Below are 24,277 nucleotides of genomic sequence, written 5' to 3'. Positions count from 1 at the left end.
ATCCCCTTTACTCCCTCTGTATCCCCTTTACAACACCTGTATCCCCTTTACTCTCCCTGTTTTCCCTTAACTCTCCCTGTATTCCCTTAACTCCCCCCGTATCCCCTTTACTCCCCCTGTATCCCCTTTACCTCCCCTGTATCCCCTTTACTCTCTCTGTATCCCCTTTACTTCCCCTGCATCCCCTTTACTCTTCCTGTATCCCCTTTACTCTCCCTGTATCCCCTTTACTCTGCCTGTATCCCCTTTACGCTCCCTGTATCCCCTTTACCCTCCCTGTATCCCCTTTACTCTCCCTGTATCCCCATCAATTTATGTCTGTCTGTTTCCTCTGTCTGTTTGTCTGTCTCTGTCTGTATATCTTGAACACACATTTCTTAATTCTCTCCCTAATGCAATAACCCTCGCCAGGCCAGTGCCTCTCAACTTGTAGATGAAGGGGTGGTCAGTAAATAAGTAATGTATGGACCGATATGTCTTTGGGTGGGGGGTGTAGGGCGTGTGTATATCGGGGTTAGATGGCTATAATGAAGATCACAGATTGGTCTGTGGGAGATGTTGGGGTGGGTGGTATGGTGGGGGTGGGTTCTCGTAATTAAATAACGGGTGGAACCCAGACTGGGGGTGGTGTTTGTGTGTGCGCTTGCGTGTGTGGCTGAATCAGGAGGGTCCCCAAGGTCAACATGAGGATTAACACAGGGAATATAGTAAATATGGGGGAGGGGGATTACCATTAACTATTCATTAGTACCTGCGTTGGACTGACACAGGGATACAATCAGACAACGCTGCAGGGTGTGTGTTCTTGTGTGTTTTGTGTGTAGGCGTTAATAGCTGTGGAAGAGACAGGTGGGACATGTGTTTCTTTGTTTGTTTGTGTCAGACACATACAGTATGTTCAGTATGTTAGTAATAATGCTTAGGACACAAGCACAGTTATCTGAGCCACTAGTGAAGGTGACTTCCCCTTCCCTGTTCTGACTTACACACCCATCCCTCCAAACCTGTACCCTTACCCCTGTCTAGGACAGGACAGAAATTATGAAGGGAGGGTGGCTTCTGGGTGGGACGTTTCTGCACCCCTCAGAATGGGTTGGAAGGGGAGGTGGGGGTTGGACAGAGAGATGAGGGAGAATAACGTAAAGAACCGACTCTCCAAGCGGCGGCTTTGCCATAGCAACGGGGAAACGGATGAATGAAGGACATCACAGTGGTGGGGAGGTGAGAGAGTGTGAAATTGATTCGGTGAAAGAGTGTGGGAGGCGGGCGTTTCGTTCGTTTGGTGGACAGGCACGTTTTCTCTACTTCCTTCATCCCTTGTTCCCCGTGGACGGGGTCCTCCGGTAGGGCTCTGGGTTCTCTTTTTCTTTCTTTCTTTCTTTCTTTCTTTCTTTCTTTCTTTCTTTCTTTCTTTCTTTCTTTCTTTCTTTCTTTATTTGATGTAAATGTTCCTGTGTTTCTCAGAACATGTAGGGTGAATGGTGGAGGTTATTTTATCTGTCTTTCTATCTTCTTGTCTCTTCGTTAGAGCAGGTGTTTGGGAGTTTCTTAGAGAACATGCCGGACTAGAGGAGAGAGCAAGTGTGTGCATGTTCTGTGTGTCTGAACAGCAGGTGTGTGTGTGGGTGGGTGGGTGGGTGGGTGGGTGGGTCGGGGTGTGTGGGTAGGTCGGTGTGTGTGTGTGTGGGTTGGTGAGTGGGTGGGGGGTGGGGGTGAGGTTATTGCTCCTGGCTATAGGGAATGAAAGGACAGGCAAATGGCTGTGCAGTTGTCATGGTTCTAAATATACCATGAAATACTAAGGATGTGTGTGCTGTGCAGTGTTTCCCCTAGGACTTTTTTCAGAAGCGGTGGGGGGCAGGTCTTAAATGTGCAATTTTAAAAGCGTGTCCATGCAGAAAATAAATAAATAAATGGAGGCCGGGATTAGATAGAGGGACACATAGATCAGTACATGGGAATTTGTTAGCAATTACACTGATTTAAAGTGTATAAAATGGGGTAAAATGAAGCTGGTTTACTGGTGCTTTGATGCATTCAACCCGCTGGCATTCAATAGCAACAACACCACAATGACAGTTTCATTTTATATGGAGTCGCTGACCTCCAATTGATGACTAGCCTGGTCTGCCTTGACTCCAGACGGACTGACAATCAGGGTTATAGGTTAGGGGTTAGAGGTCATGGTTAAACCAATCAAAATGCTCAATCTATGTAGGGGAAACAACATGGCTGAGATGATGGAAACAAAACAGAAGGGACATCACAGCTGAAAGTCATCATACAGCCACATGAACATCTCTGTGGGCTATTTTGGAATAGTTTTTAGTCTATACATTTCTCAGTGTATGTTTTGCAACGCAGGGAACAACATAGCATTCCAATGGTGTGCCGTGTTCATTTGATGTGTTGATCAAACGCTATAATGTAAAGATATGCTATCAGCTTCAAGGCCTCTGATGCTTTTGTTTTAGGTTAAGGTTTCAAGAACATTCTGAGAAGCTTGATATTATTATGAAATGTTATGGAACATTATGGGAATGTTCTAGAACCAGCCTGTGGTGGTGTTGATGTGCAAGGTGTGTGACGAGCCAGACAGATCTGTCCAGACTCAACCCCTAAGGGTTCTCTCATCCAATATTAATGTTCTGCATGAATATACATGGGCCATTTCTGGCAATTTAAATTGAAGTTATAGCAGAAAGTCCCAGTCAATGATAGGTATGGGTTAGGAGGGTGTGTCAAGATCACATGAAGTTCACATGAAGAGCCAGTAAGTGGTTAGGAGAAAGGTCCCGTTTGAAAGATGTATTTTGAATGACTATCTGACCGTCTAATATGATTGAATAACTAAGAAGATGGTAAATGAAGAGAAAGGTGGTCTTTGAGGACAATAAAGTCTATATATCTAAATCGGTGAGGAGAGGACTGACTATGTGTGTCTCAGTGTAGTGGATGCCAGGTCTCTTCTTGCCTCCCTGCAGCCCAGCTCAGTGAGAGTAACCCTCCACACTCAGATATTTATACAGTTGTAGCACTATGCTCACACTAAACATTTATATTGGATTTCCAGAAGAGGAGAAGGTAATTATTTAAGCTTTGCAACTTTAGCTTGCTCTCTCCCCCCTCTCCTTATCCTGGCTTAACACTCTTTGCCTTCCTCTCTGTCATTCTGTCTCTCCTCTGCCATTCTCTTTCATATCTCCCTCTCCATCTCTCTCTTCTTCTGTACTTCCCCCTTCCCCTGTCCTCTTTACATGCCTGCTAAAGAGGAGGTGGTTGTAGCTGGTTACTTAGCGACCAGAGAAGTTTGTTTACACTACAATGAGGTCAGCAGGGGTGGGATAGAGGAGACATTTTGGTGTGTGTGTGTGTGTCATCTGGTCTGCGTGGTTGTGGTCAGATGGACCCTCTGTCTCTCTGGAGACACACTCACGCCAGGGAAGTCAAGCCTCTAATAGAGAGGAGCTGCACATTTGTGCTGTTGGAAAATGTGTGTTTGTGTTTATGTGTGTGTGTGTTCATGTACATTTGCATGTGTAGAGTGTGTTAAGCAGAGATAAGCTGTATATTTGGATGCCTGTAATGCTTTGGAATGGCATGTAGGTCTGGCTGATTCACAGAACAACTTAGACACAGTCCTGGTATTAGACTAGAGTCATTTAGAATGAAACCCACAGATCAGTTGGCTCAACAGCCCTCCTCCCTCCCTCCCTCTGTTTTTTCATGGCCAGCTCTGATCTGACAGCTGAGTGAGTTGGGATGGGGGACGTTTTGGGAATGATATGACTTCAGCAGTAACAGCTGACATAGTGACTTCACAACATAACCAACATCATCTGCATTCCTGCCACGTGTAATTCTCACTATGTGAGGGGCAATGTGCGAGTGTTAGACTTTGCTTGTGACTCAGTGTGTTTGTTTGTTAGCCAGTGTGAGTGGGGATATGTGGTTTTGTGCTTGCGTTCGCTTGTATGTTCGAGAGTCGGTGTGTGTTTCATTGAGAGAGAGCGTGTGTCTGTCAGTATGTGTGTATGTGAGTGAGTAAGCATCACTGGGTAGCAGCAGCGGTCATGGTTCTCAGTCTTAGACGAGCTGGGGCAGGGGAAGGTAAGTTGAGGAGGCCGCTCCAATCAGAATTCTGCATTGTGGGACTGTGTCAGGGGCTTGTGGGATTTGCGTTGTTCCTTTGTGTGGTTGGTTATTGATTGTCTCTGGCCCAGGATGTGTCACCTCCTCTATTCTATGCTGTCCTTTGTACTGGCTGGCTGTTCATGGAGGGGGGAGGGGGGGGGGGGGGGTAGAAAGAGTGTAACTGGTTGTTTTCCCGGAGTGAAGTGAAGACGGTTGAACGGAAAAGGGGTGAAGGTGGATGCTGCTTTTAAGTTATTTACTCTTCTTGCTTTTCTGTCTCTTTCTTTCTCTATCTCTCTCTCCCTCTCTCTCTCTCTTTCTCTCATTTTCTTTCTCCCCTTTCCACCCTTTTCTCCTCCCTCCCTCCCTCCCTCCCTCCCTCCCTTCTCTCCCCTCTCCCTCCCCTCAGCTATCAGTGGTAATGACCTGAATCATTCTCCTCTCTGTCATTACTGCTCTGCTGCACTCTTCCCTGTCTTCTACACTACATATGGCCTGTTTCTGCTCCTGCTTTACCAGGCAGATAGGCACGTTTGGAAATTTTAGACTTGATCTCCTTTAGTTGGGTTAGTATAGTTTGGGTTTGGAAGTCAGAGATACTGTTTGGCAAAATGTGTAAACTGTTTGGTTTCCAGGGCTATTTATTTAACAGTGGGATATTACCGGGTGATCCGTGTTTAGTGTAATGACTTGAATGTAGCATTCTCACTCAGATTAGCATGATGCTAATAGTGGCACAATTTAAGCATTTGACGGGGACAATGCACATCAATTAACATTTCTGTAAATGTGATAGGTAAATTAAAAAAAACATCAATCAGTCTCACATTCTCAGAATGTAGTGTTGGGTATCAATTGACCTCTGAACCTTCTGTCAGGTTTGATTTATTGTAGGAGCCCCTGACTGTAGTTGATCATTTACTCATAGTGAGGTGGTCTCATCAAACATTCAGCAGCCATACTGGAGTGGAATGGAGCTGTATCTGTATCTGTATCTGTGAGCTGTATCTGTCGTAGTTCCTGGCAGCAGCCTGGCAGCCTGCAGACTCCTAGCTGTCTACTCTGACATGGACAGGAATAATCAGGAATAGTGGCCTAATTGGTTCCTCTGACGCCACACTGGAGACTGGCAGACTGGCGCATGGTGTGAAGAGGCAGGGCACTTTCCTGGAGCACTTTATCAGACTGGAGTTACTGTATGGTTTGTGTGTTTGGGATGTGTGTGTGTGCATATTTGCATATCTGTGCGAACATGTTGGTCCTAATTTGTCGATTAATAAATATGAGTGTGTGTGTTCCTTTCCTCGAGATGTTGACCTATAACAGTCTACCTTGTCTCAACTGGGTCAATATCATCATTAGTAGAAGCTGTTATGTACTATTACGCCTATGATCTATTATTTATGCCTCCAGTTCAGTGGAACACAGGGTTGAGCTGGTCTTTTGGAGGGGAAGATGGAGGGATTATAGGTTGTAATCCAGGATGATACTGAGATTAAAACAGATTACACACACACTGAGGAGATCTGTGGACTTAGACCAGGTGTGTGTGTGTGTGTGTGTGTGTGTGTGTGTGTGTGTGTGTGTGTGTGTGTGTGTGTGTGTGTGTGTGTGTGTGTGTGTGTGTGTGTGTGTGTGTGTGTGTGTGTGTGTGTGTGTGTGTGTGTGTGTGTGTGTGTGTGTGTGTGTGTGTGCGTGCGTGCGTAGTAACAGTGTGCTCGACTTGCTTGGTTCTGTCTCTTGTCAAATGTGTGGGCAATTGGTGCTTTGCTGGAGTTTGTTTTTCAGAGGAGAGCAAATAGAGGGAGCTAGAGGAAGCTGAATGATTCTTCTGCCTGTTGTCCCTCTGCTGTGCTGTGAAGCGTAGCATGCTCTGATACAAGACCACTCTCTCCCTCATTTTAGACCAGGGAAAAACATCAATCCTTTAGTGGGCTCTCTCTTCCTTACATAGTACACACCCTCCAAAACATTCACTCACTTAGACATGGGCTTGTACACCAAATATTCCACAATAACAGCCTCCTATACACACACACACACACACACACACACATACACACACACACACACACACACACACACACACGGATATACACTACATGACTTAAAGTCTGTGGACACCTGCTTGTCGAACATCTCATTCCAAAATCATAGGTATTAATATGGAGTTGGTCCCCCCTTTGCCTCCACTCTTCTGGGAAGGCTTTCCACTAGATGTTGGAAAATTGTTAAGGGGATTTGCTTCCATTCAGCCACAAAAGCATTAGTGAGGTCTGGCACTGATGTTGGCCGATTAGGCCAGGCTTGCAGTCGACGTTCCAAATCATCCCAAAGGTGTTCGATGGGGTTGAGGTCAGGGCTCTGTGCTGGCCAGTCAAGTTTTTCCACAACGATCTAGACAAACCATTTCTGTGTGGACCTAGCTTTGTGCACGGTGGCATTGTCATGCAGCTGCTCGGCCATGGAAACCCATTTGAAGAGTTATTGTGCTGATGTTGCTTCCAGAGGCAGTTTGAAACTTGGTAGTCAGTTTTGCTACCGATGGTATTCTATGACGGTGCCACGTTAAAAGTCTTCAGTAAGGCCATTCTACTACCAATGTTTGTCTATGGATATTGCATGACTGTGCTCTTGATTTTATACACCTGTCAGCAATGATGTGGCTGAAATAGCTGAAGTGTTGAAGTAGTGTCCACATACTTTTGTATATATATAGTGTACTTTCTAGAACAACATGTTGTATGAAACAGACACTTAATGAACCCCATAATCCTAAACAGGAAACAAACCGCTAACACTAGTGTCGCAAAACGACACCACTATATTATTACATCACTACATCAGAGCCCAAATTCACAAAACACTTCTTACTCAAAAACAAGAAGCTTCTTATTTTAAGGAAAAAAATAAGAAGTTTATAAGTGCAATTTCTCAACAGTATCTTATGATTTAAGGATTTTCCTACGAATTTCTCAAACATTTTCTTATGAATCTTCTTAAGATGTTTGTTGCTAGTCAACCGTTTTAGCTAGCTACAGTATCTATATCTAGTTAGCAATGGCAATCATGTTAGCATATTTCCTACTGAGATTACTGTTCTAAAACATGTTAATGGGTTTAAATAATCAATACTGAAACTTTCAGATTAAGTTTGTGAGTGAATTAAACATGTTAAATTGCTTTCATTAGCTTTTTCTCTCACTGCCCTTAGTTTAAGACAAGGTTTTAGCTATCTTGGAATTAATAACATTTCCAATGACTTTATTTTCAAAAATCTAATTTCTTAACTTTTTTGATTAAGGAGAAACAGAAGAAATTACATAAGAAGTGTTCAGTTAACCTTTTTGAGGAATAGCAACTTTGCTTAACTTTCTTCTTAAGTTTATAGTTAACTTAAGGAAAACATTCATTCTTAAGGTTTTGTGAATCTGGGCCCAGCTTCTTATTATTACATCATCGGTTATCGCCCATTACGTCATCACCATTGCCATGCAGGCCTGATGATGCCCGAGGCCATCTTGCTCTACCATGCTCTATGAATGCATTGCAGTGAGACTTATGAGAGCTTTGAAATGGCCAAAGGGATACGTCAGGGTTTTTGGCAATCAGGCCCTTTATCTACTTCCCCCAGAGTCAGATGAACTTGTAGATACAATTGTCATGTCTCTGTATCCAGTATGAAGGAAGATAGAGGTAGTTTCACGAGCCACTGTTAGCAGCTGTGCTAGCACTAGTTAGCAACTTCCTTCAAACTGTACGCATAGACATAAACATGGAATCCACACGTTCTTCTGACTCTGGGGAAGTAGATAAGGGGCCTGATTGCTAAAATCCCAAAGTACCCCTTTAATATGACCTTCAATATGTAGGTGAGAGTGACAGAGAGTCAGTGACAGTGAGGAAGAGAAGGGGGAAACAGAGGGAGAGAGGTGGGGATGATGAGGAAAAGTGGGGGGTAACAGAGAGAGCGAGGGGGATGATAGAGAGTGAGGAAGAGAGGAGGGAAACAGAGAATGATGGAAAGTCAGTGACTGGGAAAGAGAGGGGGAAGATAATACCTAATCCAGTTAATAATAGAGCATTGGATTAGAGGGGTGTGTGGGGGGGCGGGGGGATGTGTGTGTGTGCATGCGTATGTATGTGTATGTGAAATTTCTCATTAACAGAGAGAGGCTCTAATCAGAACAGTCCAGATGGACACCAGAGAGAGTTTGTGTGAATATAGTATTAACGAGAAAGTGTGTCTTATTCTCCCTGAATTAGTTTTGAGGACACACCCCTGTATGCATTTAATTTTATATAAATGGAGATTTAGCCAATTGGTTTGTTTGCCTATCCGCAGTTCAAACAGCCAAACCCTAAATATGAGAAATTTGGGTTGTAAAATAAATAAATATTTATTTGTGTAAATATATCACACCAAATGAATAATTGATTTAAGGGGGTCCCACCTCATGGTTAATTCATTAATGTAGCCCAACATTCCCAGAGCCACGGGAAGAAAGTGTTAATAGCGAGCGTTGGTTCAGGGCAAGAACACAATGTATTACTTGGCAACATTCATCTGTATTAGAGCTCATCTAACTTTTGAAATGACACATGCACACAGGGCCCGTGCACAGACCCTTGGTGGGCATGTGCTCAAACTCTTTTGTTTTTCTTCAGCAAACGTGGCCACATACTTGTTGAGCAATTATTACAAGAAGGGGGAAAAGCAGCACAATCTGATGAGGAAAGTATTTTGCTAAAATATTTTGAACTGGAATAAATGCTGCAGTCATAAACAATGATCTCCACAATTTCAGTCAAAATAGAAAATTGTCAGAAATACTATAGCTTACCATTGACCTACCTACCTGCCAACCTAACTCCATGTGTTTCCACTATCATGTATCCCAGTGGGTTTCAAACTTTTTCACCTGCAATCCCCAAAAAGTACTGGTACAAAACTTGCAAGCCCCCCTGCGCACACACATGCACACGTGAACATACACACACAATCTCAATGTAGCCTGTCATTCCAGCCATAAACGGTGAGGCATTTTCAAAACGCAATAGCTTACAAAAATAAACTACGTTTTACACCTGCATTTTGAGCTGAATGTCATTCATGTTAGTAGCCACTTTCAATTAGGGATATATCTTGTCACTTCCTTAGAGTTCAGAGTAAGCAGATTCATACATCCTCCTTGTATCAGGACCAGATGGAAAGCATGTTCTGTCTGTACAGCGCCATCACTTTGGGGGGCAGCCGGCCTGCAGAGTGCTCATTGCCATCCGGGTAGCCCTGTTCTTCCTCACAAATATCTTAAGAAATTTGCCAGGATACGTTACATTTTCCTCCCAATATATTGAAGGAGGTATGATGTTACAGCTGCATATCTTTAGACATATAGCCAGTAGCCACCCAAACTAGTCCGATCTGAAATATGAAAATGATCAATCAAATCGCCAGGTAGCATATTGTTCTGGCAAAGATGAGTCAGTAGATTGCTAAACTGTATTTCATATGAATGAAAAACTTGCCTGGCAAAACTGGAGGAAATGAAACTAGTTATTCTGGTCACAAATCTGGATATGCGCACCTGTTTTTGCACGCCAATGCTGATGACTGGCTACTGGTCAACTATCAAGACGCGCACATTTTTGTTTCTGAAGCATAGATGAGGGGAATTTTACCACCACCGAAGAGGGTACTTTGGAGACTGGAAGAGCAAGAGGGCACGTACTCTGCACAGGTGGAGCCCTATCGGTTGTTGTCAGGATAAGGTTGTCTCAGTATTGATTCCCATCAGAAGGAAGGTGTTGATACTATGGTGATATTGATGTGTGTCAACAGGAGCATCAGTTGACAGCCGACTGACACTAAACCTCACTCCTCTTAGAAAGCATGCCTTCTCATCCATACTCACTCACTCACTCACTCACTCACTCACTCACTCACTCACTCACTCACTCACTCACTCACTCACTCTCACACACACACACACACACACACACACACACACACACACACACACACACACACACACACACACACACACTTACTTGACCTGATTACAGTCATGGAGAGAGACTCAACATTATGATGTGCCTGCATAGCAACACAGATTCATAGATTAGTCTACGAGTAAGTTCTTTCAATTATTCTCACTGTCGTTGTGTTACTAACTCTACTGTGACATGGTACATTGCTAATGTTACGGTCACAAAGACACATTAAGAAGATAATTATACTGTATATCTTGTACATGTTTGGTGTCTTTTGACAGTCCACTAAAGTGTGTTATTGATGAATAGCAGCATCAATGGCCAATGTAAAGGTTTGTGTGTACTGTATTTGTTTGTTTGTCCTGTAGGCCTACTGTTTGTGTTGACCAAAGTAGAATGCAGTGAATCCTCATCAGCTCACTATGTGCTTGGGTGGGTGGGTGGGTGTATGTATGTTGGGTGTGTGTGGGTGGGCGTATGTATGGTGGGTGTGTGTGGGTGGGCGTATGTGTGTTGGATGGCTGTGTGTTGGGTGGGTGGGTGTATGTATGTTGGGTGTGTATTGGGTGGGTGCTTGTGTGTTGGGTGGGTGGGTGTATGTATGTTGGGTGTGTATTGGGTGGGTGCATGTCTGGTGGGTGCATGTGTGTATTGGGTGGGTGTATGTGTGTTGGGTGGGTGTGTGTTGGGTGGGTGTATGTGTATTGGGTGGGTGTATGTGTGTTGGGTGGGTGTATGTGTGTTGGGAGTGTGTTAAGAGTGGAGGAGGGATAAAGAGTGTCAGCTCACCAGGCAGGTCACCATGATACAAGTCAGTGTTCGACTTCCATCCATGTCTGAGGACTTCGGGAGTTGTCAAGGAAACCCGCCACTAGCGGCAACAGTGAGTGTTGTTGACAGGGATGGTGAAAGGTTATAAGCATCTGAATCCAAAGGTTGTATGTACAAATCCAGCGATAGAAAGTTGTTCTTGATATTTTTTTTCAAGCCTATCCTAAACTTAAACCTTACTGTGGTGTATTGAGAAATGTGTTATGTGTTAATGAGTTTAGATTTAAAATGGTTGCAAATAGCAAATGGGATTTTTTTGCAGGGGTTGAGTTATTTGAATAAACAAATGACAATGGGGTTTCCGTTCTTACATTAAAGTGATTGGATTACGAGATGAAAGGGTGGTTAAAGTTCAATTAAGTATTGGGGAGTTGGGCTGAAGACACTGTAGAGAGTAGTCAACTGGGATGTGTTAAGGAGAACATGAAATAAATCTGTTCTATTTATTATAATCACGCTTCGGAGTCTTCAGTAAAGGAACTCGTAATTTTAGGATGCAACACTTATTTTAACCATTTGGAGTTAATGCCTAACCATAAAAATGTGTAGTTAATTCCTAAACGTAACCTTAAGCACTTTGACATTTTAAGTTTGAAACAAATATGACATTTTACATTTGTGAAACGGATGAACGTCTAATTCTGACATGAGACTTTTAGAGCTTGTAGGAATAAACAGTGTCACCGTGGTAACAAGTTGAGACATTCACAAGCGAGCCGCGCCTGGTGTGAAGCAATGTGCCTTAGCCAATATCAATCACAGTGTGACCTTTACACACATACAGACACACAATCACACACACACACACACACACACACTGAATGACCTCTCTGGTTCTGGCAGAGAGATGATGGTAGAGTGAATCCCAGAGGGAAAGTCTAGACATTGTTGATACCATAAACACTGAGCTCTCAGCTGTCATATGCTGCTGTATGAATCAGAGAATAGGTGGAAGGTGCTATTCCATACAATGGTAATCATTAATAAAATATGACTTCTTACTCCAAATTATATGACATACATGATGTCATGTTTGGATGATTGTGTGTAAAGATGCTTTGTGGTTATACGTAATATCTACTCCTTTATATGAGATAGAAGTGTCTTGTTTGGATGCTTCTAAGTAAACATCTTCCATGGTGCGTGTTCTTCCTCCTCTGGGGTTTAGCAGGGACACTGGCCTCATGTCTGAGTGTTTAGTGACAGGTACAGAGCCTTCCCCTGACAGCCGTCTACACATCTGTACTCTACAGGACCACCGCTCACTGACGGTCAGGAGTCAATGTCAGTTTAGAGACTGACAGACGGACACACAGACAGACAGAAAGACACTTCCTGAAAGGAGTCCTGAAAGGAGTCTTAACAGTCTGTTTTGAATTGATAACCAAATATAATCCCAGGGACAATAAACCATACAACATTATAGCCTTATTAGAATCGCCCAAAATTGTGTTTTGTTTAAAAGTTATTACTAGGTGATTTGAAATGGTAAAAACAGCTGTAGCCATGAGAAAGATTATGACATTTCAGTGAGTCAAAATGATGACATTCTAGTTGTATCTGACAAGGGAGCAAATTAGTGATGTGACAAATGTACAATGTTAATGTTAATGTTAATGTTAAAGGTGCAATTTTTAAATATTTTAAACCGCAAGAAAAACTCAGAAAATGACATGAATTCACAATTCAGATATGATCCTGCGTATGGCCGCTAGGGGGCAGTGCAGTTCAATCTACCACAGTCCTGGCAACTTACCAGACGCTGCTTACCTTCCTGCTGTCCCCCACCCACTCACCAACAATGGTAGTTAATATCATTTTAGGTTCTCTGCAGTGCCCCTCTCCCCCATGTTATCAGTTGTCAGCACATGGGACTTCTCATTAATGTGATGGATAGTTAAAGTGATGTATGACAGCATGTTCATAGACGTCCAACAATCTGTTGTTACTGCCACGTATGGTGTTTGACAGCACTTTGTTGTCATGTTGTGTCTTGTCTCTGTCCTTTCCCTTCACCCTGTCTCCCTCTGCTGGTCGTTGTTAGGTTACCTTTTCTCCCCCGCTTTCTCCCAGCTGTTCCTTGTCTCCTCTAACTACCCATTCACCCCGTTTCCCACCTGTTCCCTTTTTCCTTCTGATTAGGTCCCTATATCTCTCTCTGTTTCTGTTCCTGTCCTTGTCGGATTCTTGTTTGTGTTTGTGTTTCATGCCTGAGCCAGACTATCGTCATGTTTGCTGTAACCTTGTCCTGTCCTGTCGGAATCTGCCGGTCTATCTGAGCCTACCTATGTTTGGTTATTAAAGAAGCTCTGTTTAAGTTAGTTCGCTTTTGGGTCCTCATTCACTCACCATAACAGAAGAATCCGACCAAGAATGGACCCAGCGACTTCGGATCCTCTCCACTCAGCCGTCGGGATCCAGGGAGCGATGCTAGGCAGACACGAGCAGGAAGTGTCTGCTGCTCGACATGCCGTTGAGACCCTGGCCACCCAAGTCTCCAACCTCACAGAACAGGTTCACCATCTCCGCCTCGATCCACCGGCCACTTCCAGGGCTTTCGAATCTCCGGAGCCCAGAATCAATAACCCGCCGTGTTACTCTGGGGAGCCCACTGAATGCCGCTCGTTCCTCACCCAGTGTGATATTGTGTTTTCTCTCCAGCCCAACACTTACTCCAGGAGCACTGCTCGTGTCGCCTACGTCATATCTCTCCTTATTGGACGGGCTCGTGAATGGGGCACGGCAATCTGGGAGGCAAGGGCTGAGTGTACTAACCAGTATCAGGACTTTAAGGAGGAGATGATACGGGTTTTTGATCGATCTGTTTTTGGGGAGGAGGCTTCCAGGGCCCTGTCTTCCCTATGTCAAGGCAATCGATCCATAACAGACTACTCTATTGAGTTTCGCACTCTTGCTGTCTCCAGTGGCTGGAACGAGCCGGCCTTGCTCGCTCGTCTTCTGGAGGGTCTCCGCGCAGAGGTGAAGGATGAGATTCTCTCCCGGGAGGTTCCTTCCAGCGTGGATTCCTTGATTGAACTCGCTATTCGCATTGAGCGACGGGTTGATCTTCGTCACCGAGCTCGTGGAAAGGAGCTCGCGCTCTCCGTCGCCCCCCTCTCCGCATCACTACCATCTTCCTCTGCCGGCTCGGGTGCTGAGCCCATGCAGCTGGGAGGTATCCGCATCTCGACTAAGGAGAGGGAACGGAGAATCACCAACCGCCTCTGTCTCTATTGCGGTTCCGCTGGTCATTTTGTCACTTCATGTCCAGTAAAAGGCCAGAGCTCGTCAGTAAGCGGAGGGCTACTGGTGAGCGCTACTACTCCTGTCTCTCCTTCAAGATCCTGCACTACCTTGTCGGTCCATCTACGCTGGACCGGTTCGTCTGCTTCCTGCAGTGCCTTAATAGACTCTGGGGCGGAGGGCTGTTTTATGGACGAGACCTGGGCTCGGGAACATGACATTCCTCTCAGACAGTTAAAGGAGCCCACGGCCTTGTTCGCCCTGGATGGTAGTCCTCTCCCCAGGATTCAGCGTGAGACGCTACCTTTAACCCTCACTGTTTCTGGTAATCATAGTGAAACCATTTCTTTTTTAATTTTTCGTTCACCTTTTACACCTGTTGTTTTGGGCCATCCCTGGCTAGTTTGTCATAATCCTTCCATTAATTGGTCTAGTAATTCTATCCTCTCCTGGAACGTCTCTTGTCATGTGAAATGTTTAATGTCTGCTATCCCTCCTGTTTCCTCTGTCTCTTCTTCACAGGAGGAGCCTGGTGATTTGACAGGGGTGCCGGAGGAATATCACGATCTGCGCACGGTGTTCAGTCGGTCCAGGGCCACCTCTCTTCCTCCACACCGGTCGTATGATTGTAGTATTGATCTCCTTCCGGGAACCACCCCCCCCCGGGGTAGACTATACTCTCTGTCGGCTCCCGAACGTAAGGCTCTCGAAGATTATTTGTCTGTAGCTCTTGACGCCGGTACCATAGTCCCCTCCTCCTCTCCCGCCGGAGCGGGGTTTTTTTTTGTCAAGAAGAAGGACGGGTCTCTGCGCCCCTGCATAGATTATCGAGGGCTGAATGACATAACAGTGAAGAATCGTTATCCGCTTCCTCTTATGTCTTCAGCCTTCGAGATCCTGCAGGGAGCCAGGTTTTTCACTAAGTTGGACCTTCGTAACGCTTACCATCTCGTGCGCATCAGGGAGGGGGACGAGTGGAAGACGGCGTTTAACACTCCGTTAGGGCACTTTGAATACCGGGTTCTTCCTTTCGGCCTCGCTAACGCTCCAGCTGTCTTTCAGGCATTAGTCAATGATGTCCTGAGAGACATGCTGAACATCTTTGTTTTCGTCTACCTTGACGATATCCTGATTTTTTCACCGTCACTCCAGATTCATGTTCAGCACGTTCGACGTGTCCTCCAGCGCCTTTTAGAGAATTGTCTTTTTGTGAAGGCTGAGAAGTGCACTTTTCATGCCTCCTCCGTCACATTTCTCGGTTCTGTTATTTCCGCTGAAGGCATTAAGATGGATCCCGCTAAGGTCCAAGCTGTCATTGATTGGCCCGTCCCTAAGTCACGCGTCGAGCTGCAGCGCTTTCTCGGCTTCGCGAACTTCTATCGTCGTTTCATCCGTAATTTCGGTCAGGTGGCAGCTCCTCTCACAGCCCTTACTTCTGTCAAGACGTGCTTTAAGTGGTCCGTTTCCGCCCAGGGAGCTTTTGATCTCCTCAAGAATCGTTTTACATCCGCTCCTATCCTTGTTACACCTGACGTCTCTAGACAGTTCGTTGTCGAGGTTGACGCGTCAGAGGTGGGCGTGGGAGCCATTCTTTCTCAGCGCTCCCTCTCTGACGACAAGGTCCACCCATGCGCGTATTTTTCTCATCGCCTGTCGCCGTCGGAACGTAACTATGATGTGGGTAACCGCGAACTGCTCGCCATCCGGTTAGCCCTAGGTGAATGGCGACAGTGGTTGGAGGGGGCGACCGTTCCTTTTGTCGTTTGGACTGACCATAGGAACCTTGAGTACATCCGTTCTGCCAAACGACTTAATGCGCGTCAGGCGCGTTGGGCGCTGTTTTTCGCTCGTTTCGAGTTCGTGATTTCTTATCGTCCGGGCTCTAAGAACACCAAGCCTGATGCTTTGTCTCGTCTCTTCAGTTCTTCAGTAGCCTCCACTGACCCCGAGGGGATTCTCCCTGAGGGGCGTGTTGTCGGGTTGACTGTCTGGGGAATTGAGAGGCAGGTAAAACAAGCGCTCACTCACACTCCGTCGCCGCGCGCTTGTCCTAGGAACCTTCTTTTCGTTCCCGTTCCTACTCGTCTGGCCGTTCTTCAGTGGGCTCACTCTGCCAAGTTAGCCGGCCACCCTGGCGTTCGGGGTACGCTTGCTTCCATTCGCCAGCGTTTTTGGTGGCCCACCCGGGAGCATGACACGCGTCGTTTCGTGGCTGCTTGTTCGGTCTGCGCACAGACTAAGTCCGGTAACTCTCCTCCTGCCGGCCGTCTCAGGCCGCTTCCTATTCCCTCTCGACCGTGGTCTCACATCGCCTTAGATTTTGTCACCGGACTGCCTTCGTCAGCGGGGAAGACTGTTATTCTTACGGTTGTCGATAGGTTCTCTAAGGCGGCTCATTTCATTCCCCTTGCTAAGCTTCCTTCTGCTAAAGAGACGGCACAAATCATCATCGAGAACGTTTTCAGAATTCATGGCCTTCCGTCAGACGTCGTTTCGGACAGAGGTCCGCAATTCACGTCTCAATTTTGGAGGGAGTTTTGCCGTTTGATTGGGGCTTCCGTCAGTCTCTCTTCCGGCTTTCACCCCCAGTCTAACGGTCAAGCAGAACGGGCCAATCAGACTATTGGTCGCATCTTACGCAGTCTTTCTTTTCGCAACCCTGCGTCTTGGTCAGAACAGCTCCCCTGGGCAGAATACGCCCACAACTCGCTTCCTTCGTCTGCGACCGGGCTATCTCCTTTTCAGAGTAGCCTCGGGTACCAGCCTCCGCTGTTCTCATCTCAGTTCGCCGAGTCCAGCGTCCCCTCCGCTCAGGCTTTTGTCCAACGTTGCGAGCGCACCTGGAAGAGGGTCAGGTCTGCACTTTGCCGTTATAGGGCGCAGACTGTGAGGGCTGCTAATAAGCGTAGAACTAAGAGTCCTAGATATTGTCGCGGTCAGAGAGTTTGGCTCTCCACTCAGAACCTTCCCCTTAAGACGGCCTCTCGCAAGTTGACCCCGCGGTTCATTGGTCCGTTCCGTATTTCTCGGGTCATTAATCCTGTCGCAGTTCGACTTCTTCTTCCGCGATACCTTCGTCGCGTCCACCCGGTCTTCCATGTATCCTGTATTAAGCCCGTTCTTCGCGCCCCCGCTCGTCTTCCCCCCCCCCCCCCCCCATCCTTGTCGAGGGCGCACCCATCTACAGGGTCCGCAGGATTTTGGACATGCGTCCTCGGGGCCGTGGTCACCAGTACCTTGTCGATTGGGAGGGGTACGGTCCTGAGGAGAGGAGTTGGGTTCCCTCTCGGGACGTGCTGGACCGTGCGCTGATCGAGGATTTCCTCCGTTGCCGCCAGGTTTCCTCCTCGAGTGCGCCAGGAGGCGCTCGGTGAGTGGGGGGGTACTGTCATGTTGTGTCTTGTCTCTGTCCTTTCCCTTCACCCTGTCTCCCTCTGCTGGTCGTTGTTAGGTTACCTTTTCTCCCCCGCTTTCTCCCAGCTGTTCCTTGTCTCCTCTAACTACCCATTCACCCCGTTTCCCACCTGTTCCCTTTTTCCTTCTGATTAGGTCCCTATATCTCTCTCTGTTTCTGTTCCTGTCCTTGTCGGATTCTTGTTTGTGTTTGTGTTTCATGCCTGAGCCAGACTATCGTCATGTTTGCTGTAACCTTGTCCTGTCCTGTCGGAATCTGCCGGTCTATCTGAGCCTACCTATGTTTGGTTATTAAAGAAGCTCTGTTTAAGTTAGTTCGCTTTTGGGTCCTCATTCACTCACCATAACATTTGTACTTACTTCCCTTAGTGATGATGATCATGACCTGTTAGTGTTAGTTTTGATAACTGAACTGTGATTTTTTTTTTAAACATTTGGGTTTGGGATTTTGCCTAAATGTTAAGGATCAAAATGTCATTCAAAGATTCACCCACCTACAGCGAATACATTCAAGCAGCATATCCAACTTGGATAATGTTGTAGGTTACACCTGCAAGTATACAAATACATACATTTTATTTCTAAATCTGATTATTGGGGGAGATGTGGGAAACTAAAAGGCTAGCTTGCTTGCTTTTTTAGCCAGCTAGATAGCAAACTGCTTGCGGAGAAGCCTATGACAGGCACAAAATTAGATAATGTAAAACAAACTTCAACTTTCATTACATCTAGCTATTATTACACAGCTGGAACGCCGATTTAAGCTGTTTACATGTCCTAATAATTAGAAAGGTTGCTCAGAAAACCAATATGCTTACTTCGATTTTGACCATATGCCAATTAAGATAAGTAGAGTAAGGTGTTTACATTACTATTTTCATACTCGGCCTACTGCCATAATCAGTTTAATATTGAATGACTAGTGAGCATGTAAACATACATAGACAGGGGTTTCTTGGGGGGGGGGGGGGGGGCATGTTGTTACCCTCCAGAGAATCAGGTGATCCCCGCTGGCCCTCTCCGTGGGCTGACCTTCTCAACAGACAGAGTAGACCAGACAAACAGGGTCTCCGTCTCTCCTATATTCTTTCTTTCATATCTACACCTCCTCATCCATCACTCCCGATTCCTCTCTCTCTCTCTCTCTCTCTCTCCTACTCTCTCTCTCTCTCTCTCTCTCTCTCTCTCTCTCTCTCTCTCTCTCTAACTGGGTTGTTGATATTCATCATTAATATACGACAAGCACAATGCACACGAACACATAAACACATGATACTCTCTAAGGGTGATGTGCTGGATGTTGAAGGCATGTTGTGGCTGCTGTTTTTGGCTCCTGTGTTGGAGGAGAAGCAAAGAGTTTGTGACCTGATTTCATATGACAGGATTTACTCTAGCATGTCTCAGATGCTTCCTCTCTCTCTCTCCCTCAATCTCTTACTTTCTTTCTTTCTTTCTTTCTCTCTCTCTCTCTTTCCCTCTCTCTCTGTCGCTCTCTCTTTCCCTCTCTGTCTCTCTCTTTGTTTTGCTGTCTTTCTCCCCATCTCCATTGTTCTTACTGTCACTACACTGTCATTCGTAATCCCCCTCCTCTGTCCCTCTCTCTCTCTCCATCTGCCAGGTGTGTTACATGTAGGTTGGAGTAGCAGAAGTTGACAGGATGGTAGAAGAAAAACAATCACTCTCACGATATACCAGCCCCTGCATACACACACACACACACACATACACACACACACACACACACACACACACACACACACACACACACACACACACACACACACACACACACACACACACACACACACACACACACACACACAGAGAGAGAGAGAGATACACCAGCAGACCCTGTAGCACAGTGGCACAGATTCAAAATGTATGTCAAAATCCAGATTTAGTCACACAATCCATAAATTGAAGCTGCACACATACATAGACACCCACACTGGCACGTATGCGCACACACACACACACACACACACACACACACACACACACACACACAAAGCCTCTTTGCTATGTTGCAGCGAACATATTCATACATGCAAATCAGTCTCTCCTCACCGGCTAAAATATATTTTTGCAATAAACGTACAGACACACTCACACAGACATACACACAAAACACACTGCTGCGATTGTGCTGTGTGAGAGAGGGGGTGACAGATGTATGATGGAGGGTGTGACCTGTTGTTAAATGACAACCAGGCTTATCTAGAGCAAATATATTGGCCAGTTAAAGAACCATTGGTGAACACTTAGCCAGTCACAGCACTAAGAACAGAGCAGAGCCGCACTGCTGCAGCTGCAGCTGAGCATCCCTCTCTCCTCTCTACCTCCCTCTATCGTTTCCTCTCTAGCTTGCTTCCTCCTTCTCTCTTGCCATCTTTCTACCCATATCTCTCTCTATTTTCCCTCCTTTCCCTATTGTTTCACACTCTACCTGCCTATCCCTCTTTTTCTAAAGCTCTCTCAATTGGTTTCTACCATTTGCTTCCTCCTTTTCCATTCTCCCTCTTTCTCTATCCTGTCTCTGTCTCTCTGTCTCTCTGGCTCTCTCTCTGGCTCTCTCTCTCTCTCTCTCTCTCTCTCTCGTGAAGAGGCACAGCAATTCATTCCGTCTCTTTTGTTTTCAGCTCAAGAAAAGCAGTAGGAGGTGTGTGTGTCAGGCACATTGCATTTGTGTCTGCGGTGTGTATCTCTCTGAATGTGTGGAGCATTGCGTCAGGGGGGTGTGTTGCACTGGGGGTGGGTCTACCGCGCTGTCAGTCAGTGACGCACACTGAGCACGTGCGCCGGTCATGGTTGGGGAGAGGTTGTGTGGTGGTTATCTGACCGATGGCTGGGAGAGCTGCAAGAGCTGCAAGCGTTGCAGCCCTGCGATGTTGTGTGTGCCTGCTGAGTGTGTCTGTCTGCTCTGCTGCAACCCGAGTCCTATAGTGAATAATGCAGAGCAGAGCAGCTGAATGAATAATGCATTGTGCAAGTTTACTAGCACTGCTGTTAGCTTAACCAGAGCTGGAAGGAAGGAACCTGTGGCTGCCTCTGTCTGTCTCACTCTCTGACTATCTGACTATCTGACTGACTGATTGACTGGTACAAGGAGAACATGTCCCACTACCATTTTCTCAAATGCTGTGAGTAAGCTCTGGACAGCTGTCCTCCCTTTTCTGTCTCTCTACCTTTTTCTCTCTATATTTGTCTAGTAGTTGCTACTGTTGTTTATGTCAGTGTGTTGCAGATGCAAGTGTGTGTGTGTGTGAGAGAGAGAGAGACAGGTGTGCCTGTATTAGCTCATGCCTATCTTGTGTGTATGAGAGCATGATGTGACTATCTCTGGCAGTTTATAATGTAATATACCTGTGTAACATTTGGTATGATAGTGTCATGCATAGTAATGGTGAGCCAATGTGCCTCTGATATTACATTCTGATGTAGCCAGCGTGTGCCATTTGTGTGAATGTAGTTGTGTGTGGGAGCGAGAGTGGTTTTTGCCTGTGTGGGTGTGTGCAATTATGTTTGTGTGTGTGTGTCTCTGCAATGTGTTTGTGTGTGTGCGGGATGTGTGTTACGTGTGTACTGTGGGTGGGTGTGTGAGCTTGCTGCAGACAGAGTGCGGTAGCTGTGTGAAGCTGACCGGTGAATGCGGCAGGTAGCGAGACAGAAAGGTAGAGCAGAACAGCAGGGAGAGAGATCGGGAAAAGAGAGGAATGGCTGGAGAGAGAAAGAAGAGTGAAAGAGAGGGGTGCAGAGAGAGATGAGGGAAAGAGTGAAAGAGAGGAATGGAAAGACTAATCGAGAGAGATGGGAGAGAGGCGATACTGAGAGAAATGTGAGGATGGGGACAGGAAGGGGAGACGTGGATGTAAGGACAGGAGGATAAGTGACAGTTGAGGAAAGGAGAAAGAGGGACAGATTATGAGTCAGGGAGGAGGTGAATAAAGGAGATAAAAAAGAGTGCGAGAACGGATGATGTTGCATGACTAAGAGATTAGGAGACAGAGGGAGCCGGGGAGGTAGAGAGAGATAGAAGGAGATATATCTGGGAAAGCGGTAGAGGAAAAAGGCTGCCAGGGAAGGGGATTGGTTAATCATTTCCCTGATCTATACCTCTCTCCTCTATTTCCCTGTTGTTTCTTTCCCCTGCTTTTTCTCCTTTCCTCCCTCTCTGAATTATTATTTTCTCAAAGGTTGAAATGTGTTGGTTGTTTGACAAGTGTGTGTATATGTATGTGTGCGTGCGAGTGTGCGTGTGTGTGTGTGTGTGTAAGAGAGAAAGAGTCCAGATTAGGGTTGAAGGTGAACTCAAAGGGCAGATAGAAAATAAAAGAGAGAAATGAATGGAAGAAATAGGAGAGCGAGTGAGCGTGAGTGCGAGAGGGATATGAATGAGGCAGGTGTGTGGGTTCTCACGTTTGATGTGTGCTGAAGCAGACACATGAGTGGGCTCATAGGTCAGTGGAACAGCCCTGCCTCAACCCATCCTTACAGAACTGTGCATGCATGAATAGGCACTGCAAAACCTTTCATGTAAGTAATTTACTGGCAACAATTGGCCAGGAAATTACTGTAATGTATTTTTACAGTACAGCTACTGTAATCCATTTTACGGTACCACATTTTTTACTGTAATATAATTTACAGTATATTACTGGGTACAGCAACATATTACCCAGTATTCTTTGTAGGTTTTCATTTTTACATTTAAATTGACATTTTGGTTATTTAGCGGTTGCTCTAGTCCTTAGCAACTTACAGTCAGTGTGTTCAACCAAGGTTGATAAAAAATAACCTATTACAGTTATGACAAGTAAAACATTTCTGAAAACCGTAACAGACCATTTTGTTGGAGTTAGTCCTTTCGAGTCGATCGCAATTAACACAGTAAAAATCCCCATCAAAATGTGTCTGTTTAAACTAGATATATCTATCTCAATCCACTGCATCCATCCATGTTGGACTTCCACAGCTGTGGTGGAAAGTGGCAGAGCTACAGCGCTGTTTGTCAGACAGACCAGGATACATCCCGAAAATCAGTCTTCTGACAAAAACGTCTGTAAAGTCTGAATGTATTTCTATTTACTCTGGATCCCCATTAGCTGTTGCCAAGGCAACAGCTACTCTTCATGGGTTTCGAAAACGGTTTAGCCTACGAACTAATTTAAAGAGATGACACTCTCACAAACATGATGGTGTTCGCTGTTTTGCTCTACAACCCCCACAAGTGTCACAGGACTTGTCTGAAGGTAACCTGGTACCATTTTTAAAAAAATAATGGAAGTATGGAAGTAGTATTGTGCCAACACACTTTCTTATATCTTCTAGAAATAGGACTGACACTTTGCCTCTGTTTTGCCATTCATGAATGTGCTATTCAATGTGTTTCTATAGGCTATAGTAGTAAAGGACAAATTCAATATTTTCTCAGGGGTCATGAAATTCAAAATCAAAAAGCTAAATGAGCCATGATATGACCATCTTAAAACAATTCCACATGTCAGCTTATCACTAAGCTGACATGTGGAATTGTTTTAAGATGGTCATACCATGGCTAATTTAGCTTTTTGATTTTGAATTTCATGACCCCTGAGAAAATATTGAATTTGTCCTTTACTACTATAGCCTATAGAAACACATTGAATAGCACATTCATGAATGTGGCCCAAAGGCTTACACTTTTAGGGGTTAAGAATGCATTGGTCTTCAAAGTAATTATAATTACAAGAAACATTGCCTTCAGAAAGTATTCATAGCCTTTGACTTATTCCACAATACAATTCAACATGTATTAAATATTTTTCTTTCTTTCACCCACCTACACTCAAAATCCCAAACAGACAAAATTCTAACTTGTTTTTAGACATTTTGGAAAATGTATTTAAAATTAAATACAGAAATATCTAATTTATGTATGTATTCATACCCCTGAGTCAATACATGTTAGAATCACCTTTGGCAGAGATTACAGATGTGAGTCTTTTTGGGCAAGTCTCTAATTGGATTGTACAATATTTGCACATTATTCTTAAAAACAATATTCAAGCTCTGTTGGTTGTTGATCATTGCTAGACAGCCATTTTCAAGCCAATTTAAATCAAAACCATAACTAGGCCACTCAGAAACATTCAATGTCATCTTGGTAAGCAACTCCAGTGTAGATTTGGCTTTGTGTTTTAGGTTTTTGTCCTGCTGAAAGGTGAATTTGTCTCCCAGTGTCTGTTGGAAAGCAGACTGAACCAGGTTTTCCTCTAGGTGTTTGCCTGTAGTTAGCTCTATTCTGTTTAGTTTTATCCTAAATAAAATCCCTAGTCTTGCTGATTACAAGCATACCCATAACATGATGCAGCCACCATTGTGCTTGAAAATATGAAAAGTGGTACTCAGTGATGTGGTGTCTTGGATTTGCCCCAAAGATAACACCTTCTATTCAGGACATAAAGTTAATTTCTTTGCCACATTTTTTGCAATTTGACTTTTACTTTGAAAACCTCCCTGGTCTTTGTGGTTGAATCTGTGTTTGAAATGCACTGCTTGACTGAAGGACCTTACAGATGATTGTATATGTGGGGTACAGAGATGAGGTAGTCATTAAAAAATCATATTCAACACTAATATTGCACATAGAGTAAGTCCAGCTTATTATGTGACTTGCTCAGCA

General features: G+C 45.1%; 1 protein-coding gene across 6 annotated transcripts in view; it reads left to right on the top strand.

Annotated features, from left to right (window-relative positions):
• LOC110502073 (unconventional myosin-XVI) overlaps positions 1-24,277 on the top strand; it is a 236,277-nt gene that overhangs the window by 24,135 nt on the left and 187,865 nt on the right. For 3 of the 6 annotated variants that reach the window (XM_036958966.1, XM_036958972.1, XM_036958968.1), the window contains exon 1: positions 3,913-4,110. The exons of 1 other annotated variant lie outside the window; for it this stretch is intronic. In XM_036958966.1, the coding sequence (XP_036814861.1) occupies positions 4,074-4,110 (37 nt within the window). In that variant the 5' untranslated portion in view covers positions 3,913-4,073. Of the gene's footprint in view, positions 1-1,191; positions 1,344-3,912; positions 4,111-20,312; positions 20,757-24,277 lie in introns of those variants that run through there. 2 more of the 6 variants (XM_036958971.1, XM_036958967.1) reach the window with 2 other exon arrangements.

The sequence above is a fragment of the Oncorhynchus mykiss genome, chromosome 22 (assembly GCF_013265735.2).
Source record: "Oncorhynchus mykiss isolate Arlee chromosome 22, USDA_OmykA_1.1, whole genome shotgun sequence".
Taxonomy (NCBI): domain Eukaryota; kingdom Metazoa; phylum Chordata; class Actinopteri; order Salmoniformes; family Salmonidae; genus Oncorhynchus; species Oncorhynchus mykiss.
Note: the sequence above shows the minus strand (reverse complement) of the source record. Positions and strands in the feature narration are given on the sequence as shown.